General features: G+C 38.2%; 1 protein-coding gene across 2 annotated transcripts in view; it reads right to left on the reverse strand.

Annotated features, from left to right (window-relative positions):
- rbm25b (RNA binding motif protein 25b) overlaps nt 1–12786 on the reverse strand; it is a 54652-nt gene that overhangs the window by 15812 nt on the left and 26054 nt on the right. For both annotated transcript variants that reach the window (XM_009295006.4, NM_199790.1), the window contains 5 exon segments: nt 9265–9527; nt 7305–7431; nt 7135–7224; nt 3893–3966; nt 2227–2377 (listed from right to left, as the gene is read on the reverse strand). In XM_009295006.4, the coding sequence (XP_009293281.1) occupies nt 2227–2377; nt 3893–3966; nt 7135–7224; nt 7305–7431; nt 9265–9527 (705 nt within the window).

Raw genomic sequence — 12786 nt, forward strand, 5'->3', positions numbered from 1 at the left:
TTCAGAGCACAACAAAAGCAGTGCAGTGCTGAAGTCGGCTTCTTCTACATTCAGACACATTCATATGTTGTGTTATGAACTGAGTAACAATTAAGGATGCAACAATTATAGATTTTGGTTGTACGATTAGTCTGAAGAATAATCATGCTTTCACGGTTATCACGTCTAATGTAAATTCAAGCTTTATATTAGGTAAGTAGCTATTTAGTTTAACTGTTTTTGCCATCTGCATTCATGCATACATAATCATTTAAATAATAAGTCGTCTAACATATCTTTTGCTTACTTTACACTGAAAGGCGCGCACAACTCTCACAGTGGGATGTTTTCTACTGCGTGCGCCGAGAAAGACGCAAGCGCGTCGCTCCGCTGGTGCTCGCATATTGTCATATATTCTTACATTAGAAATAACAAACTTGCAAGTGGAAAAGACGTGATATGGGAACGGCCGCTGCTATAGTTAATCCTGTGTGCGTGCGTATTAGCCTCGGTGTACTTCAAACTTAAAACTAGTGCACGGGCAACTTGGCATTTCGCAGCGGTTTCGTTTCGTTCCGTGCAACAGAAATGCGGCTTAGAGAAGACTTCACGATTAATAAACTGTGACGAATTAAAGCGCAGTTAATAGTGAAATCGGCTAATCAATGCATCCCTATTAGCGATATCAGTGCATTGTACAAATAGCCTTTTCTACAAATGTGTTTTCAGCTGCCCGCACCACTCGCTTATGATGACTCGCGCTCTGTGCAGCCTTTAACTGCAGCTCGTGCTGTTATTGAACAGACGCACGTCACTTCGTAATTATAGCGGCCGTTTGTCGACTAAACGAAATTTATTTTTGATGTCTTGTCGCACTGTTTGGAGGGCCGGAACAAAGTGCCTCAGGGGCCGGGTTTGGCCCGCGGGCCGCCAATTGAATAGCCCTGATCTAGTCAAATATTATGTGCTGTCATCATGACAAAGACAAAATAAATCAGTTATTAGAAATATTAAAACTACTATGTTTAGAAAGTTGTTGAAAAAAATCTCTACGTTAAACAGAACTTGGGGGAAAATATACAAAGGGGGGCACTAATAATTCAGATATTATGAATTATTATCAAATAAATCTGACTTCAACGGTATGTAATAGCCCATTTTCACTGAGTGGTACAGTACAGTACGGTTTGCTTTTATGGCTGTTACCACTGTCAACCAAACCGTACCACTTTTTGTTCACCCAGTCCTAAAGGGTACCATAAGGCAGAGCTAGACTTGCAGTTGACAGATATTGGTTTACAGAAATACGGCATTTGCAGAAGCAGGGGAATGAAAACAAAGGAACCGGCATTTTTAAAAACACAGCCGAGACGTTACACCATAATAATATATACATATAATAACAAGCCATGGTCGACCTGGGCTCAAACAAACCTTGTCGTCATCTTGATGGCTGTACATCAAGACGACAAAGCTATGAAGAACAAAATCTGCCTTGTCCTGCTTTTGTTTTATAAGCTGTCTAAAAGTGCAAGCGGTTTCACTTTGTCCAGAGAGCTCACTGCGCGTCTATATTTAAAATAACAAACTTTTAAGCTCGTATTAATAACGTGCGCGTGATCATTGAATCGCTCTGATACCCGATTCTGTCAGACACAGACAAACGTGAGAGGAGCGCAAAAAACAAAGGAGAAAACAGAAAAAACTAAGCAGCAAATGATTCTTTAAGCAACCTAAACCATAAACAAACTGCCATGTTTAACTATTATCATCACCTTTTGACTACTATGAACTCAGAATAAAGGAATGACTCTCTAACAGAGGTTACACGTGCTGCTGAAGATTACAGATGCAGATGAGAGGTTTGCGCTGACTGTGGGCTATATTTCATGTTGTTTTTGAACCCAAATAAGGACTAAGTGTCTGCTGTGTGTAGTAATCAAATCCTGTTCATAGAAAGGTAAGTAATGAACATTTATACACAAGAATTTATGTGTACTAAGCATCTGTTTTGTGAGAAGTGCTTCTCATTTGTGAACGATCCTTACGGCTTTACTATGACATTTCCTTGAGTAAAAATGACGTCGTCTGAAACTTTCTGTCATACACCACACCCACCAAAAGGGTACCCTTTTGGCAATGGAAACGCAAGCTTGATAAAGGTGACCCGTACCGACTCCTACCGTACCGTACTGTACCAGTCAGTGGAAACGGGCCATAAGTATATTTGTTAAACTCGAGCCTCACCCTGCGCAGCTCAGCATCAGGATCCGGATGTCCCTCTGCCAGCAGCCTCTGTCTGATCTCCTCCAGCTCTTCCTTCTCTCGTTTCCGGTCACGTTCATCCAGCTCTATCTCCTTCTCTCTGTCCCGCAGGCGCTTCTGAAGAGCACTGCCCCTGCGGGAAAAACAGAAGAACACATTCGGTCACGTCAAAACCCAGTCTCAGCCAGGCTTTCACTGACTAACTGGAATTTCCATGCACTAATGTACAGAAAAACATTGCATTGAGATTTGGAGGAGAAAAAAAAACAAACAAGTGTGGTGTCTGGATGGTTTAATGACATTAATTGTAAGAGACACAAAACGTCACATATAATGCTTGCTGTTTGCGTGGGTTTCCTCCGGCTGCTCTGGTTTTCCCCATAAGTCCAAAGAAATGTGGTCCAGGAGTATTGGGTAAGCTAAAATTGTCCGTAGTGTATGTGTGTGTGTGTAAATGAGAGTGTATGGGTGTTTCCAAGTGATGGGTTGCAGCTGGAAGGGAATCCGCTGTGTAAAACATATGCTGGATAAGTTGGTGGTTCATTCCACTGTGGCGACCCCAGATTAATAAAGGGACTAAGCCGAAAAGAAAATGAATAAATAATGCTTGCTGAAACAGCTATTAGAGAAGAGAAGAATGTAAGAGGCGACAGTGTTCGCAGAGATCAAGGGTGATTTACTGCAGCTGGTCAGTTTAATACTTACAATAAAGGAGGATATCAACAATGCAGTGAAATATCAAATTGAACTGATGACAAGATCATTTTAGTCGAATCGAACTGCGAGACCAGTGTAGGTTCACACACCTACAGCACATACATGAGGACCTTACCGCCCACATTTATCCATCAAATCTGAGGCCCTGTTTACACTAGTGCGTTTTAGTTTTAAACACTGTTTATATCAGAAACGATCCACATCCACACTAGTGTTTCTGAACATATCTTCGTCCACACTATGCCACCAAAAACGTAAATCACGTAACCGTTCGCGCACTCTGGGCATGCGCGTTCTAGTATAAACAGGAGACATTAGTCAACAAACGCCGGTTTAACAATGAACGCGATGACAAAGAAAGCAAGAGAGGTGTTTTTGTGGACAGACGACGAGGTCGAGTTGTTACTAAACATAACAAATGAATAACTGCACAATGGCGCCTAAAACAGACAATAGTGCAAACAACGCTCCCATTTCTGTGCCCGTGTTGTTGTTTACAGTGAAGGCTGGTCTGCTGTCTTCCGGGAGCGATAAAAGTCATGTGTTATAGTCACGTGATAGGGGCTTGGCGAATAAGGGAAGGATACACAATGACACAAAAGCCCCAATAAGGTAGCAAATCTCAGCAGCCCCGCCTCCGTTTTCAGATGTCTCCGTTTTCCCCCATCCACACTGAGACGGAGCAGCAGCGTTTCAGAATGAAAACGGCCTCTTCAGCGTTTCCTAAATGCTTTGTTTCCGACGCTTAAAAACTCCGGCGTAGTGTGGACGGATGGCGTAACCGTAGCAAAACTTATGCGCTTTCAAACTAAAATGCATCAGTGTAAACAGGGCCTGAGTGCAGCGAGTCTTGACCGGGAAAATCTCATCTCTTCACACATGGTCTGTTGAAAGCAAAGCAATAATAAGAGATGGCTGAAAAACAACACACCTGTAATATTTTGGATCGTCTCTATCATCATCGTAGTCTTCCAGAAACTCCTTCAGCCGTTTCCCTTCTTTAGCCTGAGAGAATGACAGGAGAGAAACATTCTCCATGTTATACATACACACTTTAGCCAAGATATAATCGACCTCTGACGTGGATCAAGATCAATGATATCTTTACAACAACATACAAAATTAAGTTTCATTCATTGAATATTTAAATGGATTGTTACTATTTATTTTTATCGATCAATAATTCAACAACATTGTTTTTGATTCACTTCAAATGTTGACTACCGTCAGAGCTGGGTAGAGTTTGTATGAACTGTAATCAGTTACTGAAGAAGCATAATGTAAGCTACCATCTTTATGCTGATGATCCTCCGCCTTATATGCCCATAAAAATGGGAGACATCTCTGTTTTACAGCCCTTTTTTTCAAGTGGTGCTCGCTGCAGAGCCATTTGGGCGAGCTGAGCTCCAGCGAGGGGGAGCTTGAGCTTGAGCTCCACCTTTTTGCACTTCTTCTACGAGTGATGTCACTGGGGGTAGGGTTAGGGGTGGGGTTGGTGTACGCATTAAAACAGCTTACAGGAGGCAGAACGAGAGCTCATGCTCCCCCTCGCTGGAGCTCAGCTCTGCTCAAATGGCTCTGCAGCGAGCACCCTCTCCTTTTTTTACCTGTTTTAACGAGATTAAGGAATGGCTGGCGGGTAATTTTTTACACCTGAATGAATCACAAACTGAAGTGCTGGTGTTTTTGAATCTACAATTAATCAATTAGGTTCGTTTAAGCCTAAAGTCCACAGTCACACACAAAGTCTTGGGGTTATTTTTGACACGGAGTTAAAGTTTGACAAGCAAATAAATTCAGTCGTCAAAACTGGTTCCTATCAATTGAGGAACATTAATTAAAGCCTTTTCTGTCTTTTAAGCAGTTGGAAACCATCATCAATATTTGTATTATGTCCAGACTGGACTACTGCAACTCTTTGTATTCAGGAGTTTTGCAGGCTTCAATTGTACGCCTGCAGCTGGTTCAAAATGCAGCTGCTAAGGCTTTTAACTGGGACAAAAAAAAGTTTCTAGCATCTCAACAGTTTTATCATCAGGTCACTGGCTCCCAGTTCAACTTAGTATTCAATACAAGCTATTGTTATTTGTTGTTAAAGGTTTGAATGGTCTTACACTGAGGAGCTTCTTCACTGGTATACTTCATTGAGGCCTATCTATCGGGTCAGCTAGTTGTTCCCAAATCATGGTTAAAATGAGGTGACGGCTTTTTCTGTCACAGCCCCTCGTCTGTGGAATGGTCTGCCTTTACTTATTAGGTCATGCTCTTCCCTGTGTGTGTATGTGTGTATATATATATATATATATATATATATATATATATATATATATATATATGTGTGTGTGTGTGTGTGTGTGTGTGTGTGTGTGTGTGTGTGTGTGTGTGTATTCACCTTATTCTCCGCCGACAAGCGGGCGCAGGCATTTGAATCTTTTTGGCTTGAGACTTCCGCTCTCATTCACTTCCATTCATTTTTTGACGTTAAAAACTGCTCGTTACGCTGCTTGATGTTGCAATTTGATATTTTCTTATTATATTATTCTACTTGGTCTGTATAGTCATGCAAACATTTGTTTGTAGAGCAAGTAGTTTGACCGTTTTCTGCCGTTTATTATTCCTAGTCATTTCTCCCATAGACGACTGAATCGGAAGTTCTAAAACAATCGCGAAAACAGGCGCACTTCCGCATTGTAGAATAAGGTCAATACTGATTATAGGTTTAGTATGTTGGTCTTTTTGTAAAGCACTTTGGTCAACATCTGTTGTTTTTAAATGTGCTCTATAAATAATTATAAATAATATTGTAAAGGTAATCTAGTGACTTTTTGGATTACTTTTGTGCTAACTCTTATTTCATGTCACATACTGAAGCAGGAGTTTCCCTTTTATTATTTCGACAAACAGGATTGTGAAACAATATTAGTTGTACTCTCTCATTCACTGTGCTCTGGGTTGACCAACTATGATGACTTCTGCCGCTGAGAAACCCGCAAATGTGAAAAGATTTGTGGAATCACTGCAAGTAAAACGGGTAGTTTAGGTCTGTAGTTTAGTTTAGGCCTAAAGGATGGTTTAGGTAGTAGGCCTGTGACTGGATACCAAGAAAGTTTAAAATATTTGGGCACAAAAAAAATTATGATGTTTGGAGGTGTAACAAAGATTAATGGTATTTAATTATTTCTATAATTTATAAACAAAAAAAGGGTTTTCATATTTGGAATGTTTGTCTTGATTATTGTCCAAATATCTACAATTAAAAGTGGAAATAAGATTATTTTACCAATCACATTGGCAGACAATTTTCCTTATTTAAAAAGAAAAACAAAGCCTTAGAGCCTTATCATACACAATAAGACGCAAGATGTGTTTGTAGCGATTTGTTTGTCTATTGTCAGACCAGCGCAATCCTAATTTTCAAGTTTTGCACCACATTGCTGAAATAGCAAATCCATTTGCGCCACTTTGGGGACTCATGGGTGTGCTGGTCTGAAAAGGAGATGTGTTAAGGCGCATTGTTGACTCATTGCTATTTTGAAGAACTAAAATAGACCACACCATTGACCAAGCTCTAAAGTCCAGCGCAGAGCGCGTTGGTTGTGCTCTCATTAAGAGAATAAGCACAACCCTGTTAAACCATGCGCCGGGGCGCAGAGCATATTTTTCCATTATTCAAATAGCCAAAGTCGATTCAGACACGCTCTTAATGCTTTTTGCGCTTTAGACTTTGTGCTTAGATCATTAAAATAGAGATCTTTATTTGTACATATTTCTTCTGAAGGTGAAAACAATGTATTTTACCCAATCTAAGAATTTTTAGATATTTGGACAACAATCGAGACAAAGCAAAGAAAAGCAATTTTGCATTATGATTATTTATCATTATTAATTCTGTACCTGAATAATGTTAGACTCCCCAGGTAAACGTCAAATAGAGCTAATTAAAGTCTTAATTTTTATTGCAGAAAAGTGAAATATCACAATCTCAGACTTTTTCGATAACATGCAGTCCTACTCTCGATCAATTGTCTCTTGCTGCTGTGGCAACAAAATGCTTAATATCCTTGGAAGACTTTATTTTATTTTTGACTTGGGCACTTTTAACACAGTTCCATGACAACTTCTTGTCAAGTAGTTTTAAAACAAGACAAACACACACAAAGAATGCTTGCTTACCATTTCACGCCGGCGTTCTTCCTCTCTTTCGATCTCCTTGCTGTAATCTCTGGCTTTCTTCCTCTCTCTGAGCTCCCAGTTCTTCAGGCGCTGTGGAGAGACAGTAATAATGTTAATAATCCATCAATAATTGAATCCTTCAGAGATGTGATCAGAGAGACGTCCTTTACCTCCTGATACGCTGCCTCTTTCTCCCGCAGCTTCCTCTCCAGTTTGCGCCGCTCGTAGGCCTCTTCTTCATCCTCCTCGCGATCGCGCTTCTTGTCTTTGTCTCTTTCTCTATCGCGACTCTGTTCCCTGAAAAAAACAGACAGGATGAAAATTAAATGTGACTTCTGAAGTTTGGATAGTTGTCTTTACCTGCTGCTAGGGCTGGGCGATCAGGCGATCTAGGTTTTTTTACAAAGTTTGACCGAGTCACGATTTCGATTTTTTTTTTATTGTGTTACTAGTCAACTTAAAACATTACAACAACATGACTGAAGTAACATTCTCTTTATAAGTAACTTAAAAAACCACCTGGTTAAGGAACATTGTATTCTTAATGGCCATGTCATAGAAAAATCGGTCAACAAGGTGTAAATAAATGTAAAACAAATTCACGAGTTAAATAGCGTTGCTGAAGATTTGAATAAGAAATATTTGTGTAAATATTGCAGTTGCAGGAATACAGAGATATTTTTTGCAATTTTGCTGAGTCTAGGAAAGATTGGCTGTCAGCTCGGCTTTGACTTTGTCTTCTTCTGATTGAATGAGAGGTTGTAAAGCTGCTGCCTTTTTCTTAAAAAGATACAGTGGAAGTAAAGGACTGAACATGGAAACCGTAAAGCCTAATTTAACCCAATGTGTGAAGTTGTGGACTTATAGCAGGAGTACCAGATGTGTGTCTAATATAAAATAATATATTTAATCTGTTTTTCTTTTTTCCCCTTTTTAAATACCGAACATTTCATGCGCTTTGCTCCACTCTCTCTGTTATGCTGCCTGATCTGTCTGGTTTTCAGCTAGGTCCGCTAAATGACGTCATGGGGGCAGCTACTTTCACTTTCTCTGCTACAGTCCCTCACCTCTGCTCATGTTCAAACCAAAAGATCAGCGCGGTTTTTCACATGGCAGGCTTTTACGTCCTTCATACATGTTGAGATCGAGTTTGTCGACTTGATGAGGGAATGTCTTGACAATCCATACAGACGTGACTCAGACTAATGCAACAAGTAAAATCCTACATGACTTCACACAGTTTAAACTATCACACACCAAACACGCACATTTGCATGATAATTAACAAGAAACTAATCAGATGGCGCTCTGTGGCGCGGCTGAAATATAAACTGCGTCGTGAATCGTGGCTGGGCGGCGCCGGTGTGTGTATAGAAACCTGTTTAAAATTTTAAAATCCATGGCGCTGCGTGGTGCTGCGCGGTACGTCGCCGAGAGGCGCTTCTATTGTGTGACCTGCTTCATACAGAGAGTGAACCCAAGCGCATTGGTGCCATTATAATGTATTAAATATGTATATATTTAAAATAATAATAATAAATAAATAAATAAATAAATAAATCGCAATTTCTCGATTTAATATAAAATTAAATCGTCGTCAAAACGTAAATTCGAATTAATAAAAAAAATGTATAAATAAAAATCTGAAAAATCACCCACTCCTACCTGCTAGATAGAATTATATACACGTGGGGGGCACACGTAGATGCTATTCTGTTTTTGCACAGTGCAAAAAAAAAAAAGGCCAAGTAAACACAACATAGCTGCCGTTTAGGCTGAAGTGCACCCTTTTTGTTATCTTGTTCCAGTATCTGTAAAAGCTAAAATGTCTTATGTTTACTTTCTGTATTTGAAAATAAAGAAAATGTTGTCCAAAGACAAACTTTTGTTTTTAATAAATAAATATTCATTTACAAACGTTTACAATTAATGTAGGCTATTATTTTACTAATAGAGGTGCAGATCAGCCCACTGAATCTGCTGTTAAAATCCACGGTGACCTATCATCATGCCCAAAACAAAGAATTATTTAAGTGTCAGCTGATCCGCGCATCTCTACTGTGCGTATACCGCAGTCCAATAAATACATTCGTCATAATAGGCCACCTGAAGAGGTGAGGTGTTGCATACCTGGATCGACTGCGGCCCTCGCTTCGGTCTCTGCTTCGGTCTCTCTCCCAATCTCTATCCCTGTCTCTCTCCTTCGTGCGCTCGCGGTCTCGATCTCTCTCCCTCTCGCGCTCTCGTTCTCTCTCCCGTTCGCGCTCTCTTTCTTTCTCCCGTTCACGGTCTCTCCGTTCTCGCTCCCGTTCCCGCTCCTTATCTCTTTCCTTTCGTTCCCGCTCCAGCTCCTGCCGCTCCTTCTCTCGCTTCCCCTTCTCCTCTTCCAGTTTCTGTGGGGGGAAAATGGGGAGGAAGTTTCCGGATTAGCTGTTGCTCACATTTAAGACCAGCACAACACACAACATCACTCTATGAGGAAGTGGTTTACAGTCCCTGCCATTTAAATAAAGTCACTCGTATAGAGGCAGCAAAAGCACGAGAACTCTTACGAAAATGTTTGCTAATTTAATATCAAATTATGTATTTTAAATAGTTGACTCATATAACACATCACGATTAGTGCTGGACAAAGACTAATAGTGTGGCAAAAAAGGAATTTATTTTTATTACTTTTATGTCTTTATTTTTTTATTAGAAAAATGTTTAGACTAACAATAGATTAATCAATCTTTTCTATTGTATTATAACACATCTTGACCATACACACTTCCTCTGAACTGCTGACTAGTGGAAAAAGCAGAATAAGAATAAATTTAGGTTTGTTCCAGACTGCTGTCTGGACATGTCACAAGTTGTCATGATCTTTGTAGAAGTTGTGAAATCTATTAAAGATGCACGTAATTGTTCAGTTCTGGTATGCAGAGAAGGGTTGCAGAAAGAGGAAGTATGTCTAGGGGTTACAAAGAGCCAAGGGACTGCAGAATGACTGATCAGTGACGTTAAACTAAAACTTCACCAGTTATTATCAGTTGTGTATATATGCTGGAGTCAGGAAATGTAAGTTAGTTGCAAATCTCTTGAATGTAATTCTTGTATTGCATGGGGGTAATGTAACCCAGAGCTCTGTCATCGAATTATTCATTTGTATCTAATAAATTACTAATATTTTTGGCATTGAAGAAAACCCTCTCCAGACCTTTTCTCATTGAACACACATGGAATTGGCTTGATATTCCAACAATAGCATCCAAAATAAAAGTGTGTTTTGATATAATATGTGTGTTTTCTACATTTTATTAGGTATATGTGATACTACACTAAACAATTTTGTTGCATGTTTAAATTTATCATTCATACCATATACAAATTTTATATCTAATAAACAATTTCCAAAATATATGCATAAATGTAAATATACATAATAAATATCCACAGTATGCACACTTAAATTATCTCAAAAGAGACTTTTATTTTGGATGTGATTAACCACAATTAATTTTTGCTCAGCACTAATCATGATACAGATAATCTCCACCTGCTAACAATATATATATATATATATACACACACACACACACACACACACACACACACACACACACACACATACATAGTCACATTTTGGAAATTTAGTTAAAATTAATTCGACTCAATTAATATTTTGCCTACACGTAAAGGACCATTTATTTTTTACATCATATATTTGCTAATTTAATATAAACTTATGTATTGTATATTGGGATGGGCAATATGACTGATAACCTGATAAGAGCTGGGCAAAGATTAATTATAATTAATTACATCCAAAATAAAAGTGTGTTTTGACACAATATATGTGTGTATTGTACTTATACATTGTTTCTGCTACATTCATTCTTCCGCGAGGCGGGGCGCCACACCAAACTGCATCCCGCCACGGCTACATTTCAGTTTCTCATTCAAAACATTCAGTCATTGTTGTTGTTGTTTTAAATAGCGGGTTATAATCGCACCAAAACGTATTAAAAGGTGAGTGAATTATAACTTTTCTGTAACAGTAGTAGTGCTGTGCGCTATTTGTTAAACCCTTTAAGCTGACGTGCTGACTGACTGACTGACTGAATGACTGAATGACAGGTGCGTAATGCGTGAGGCCAGCAAACACGATGTAGCTTTCAGTTAGGATGAACACAGTTTCCATAATTATACTTTATTTATAGATAAGTCTGTGGTTCTGCATATAATGACTTTATCTTGCTGTAGTTTATAGCCGTTTCACTTTACTTCAGGACGCATTAATGCTGCTCTGTAAGTCTATTGGAGACATTCAGAAATATTCCTAGCAAATCTTATAAATGTTGAAGACATACTCACTACATAAACGCGCTAAATCGCATTTCAGCAGTGTGAGATTCACAGGCTCGTATTACATAAATGCGATCTCGACTTGTAATACTGTGCTCAAGACTTTTCTCCATTTGTCACTGCAATAACGCCATAGGTAGTTGGTAGATTTGTGTAAAAGGTCTGCCTCCACCGCTGGAAAAAATCCTAGAGAAAACACTGTTTATATTATATTATTATCTATATGTGATATACACACACATGCATAAAAACAAAACTACACTAAATAATTTTGTTGCATAGATATTTAAATTAAAAAACACTTTGTATCATATACACATTTTATACCTGAAAATATATAAACATTTTCTTAAATATATGCATGCATGTATCTATATATACTAGGACTGCACAATATATGGTTTCAGCATCGATTCTGCAATGTACGCATCTGCAATAGTCACATCGCAGAAGGTGCAATGTTGAGTTGGGTGTTTAATTAACCAAAATTTACAGTTCAGTACACGATTTGTTGAATCATTTTGAATTAACCATAGTTTTTAGGTGCAAATAAGTTTTAGTCAGATGTGTTTAAGGCCAGTGACTGTAAGATTTAAAGCAGATTTAAAGCAAATTTGGAAACAAGAAATTATTAAATTTGCCGTTTTACCAAAGATTAATTAAGCTAAATTATTATTAAATTATTATTATTATTAAATGAAGACTATACAGTGTTATTTTAGATTTGATAATTGAATTTCTGTACCTCAATATTGTCCAAAAAACCGCAAAAAACCATAAAGTAATGTTTATTTCGTTTTTATCTGTTTATAAATGTTTTAATATATACATTTAGATATATTTTATGCAGATTTACTGCTCTACAAAACCATCCCAATCAATGTAAAATAGTGAATTCTTCCCAAACAGCCATTTGAGTCATATTGCGCAAATATATTCATATTGCAATATATAAAATCAGACACTCAAAATATCGCAATGTCAGTTTTTTCAATGTTGTGCAGCCTTAATGTATACAAAATTTACACCAGTACACACACTTAAATTGTCAAAACAAACTTTTACAAACATTTTTGCCCAGCACTAATCACGATACAAGTCATTTCATATCCTGATAGCAATATGTATCTCAATATTGTAAGATTTCGGCAAACACAGTCAATAATTGATACTTTGACCACATGTAAAGGATTATTTATTGATAAAGTACACACTAAAAATGTACTCATCCGTATGTGATCATATTTCTCACTTTATCTAGAACTTCAGGACAAATGTTTGATTTAAACTACAACATTAATAAAA

This window comes from Danio rerio, chromosome 20 (assembly GCF_049306965.1).
Source record: "Danio rerio strain Tuebingen ecotype United States chromosome 20, GRCz12tu, whole genome shotgun sequence".
Lineage (NCBI taxonomy): Eukaryota > Metazoa > Chordata > Actinopteri > Cypriniformes > Danionidae > Danio > Danio rerio.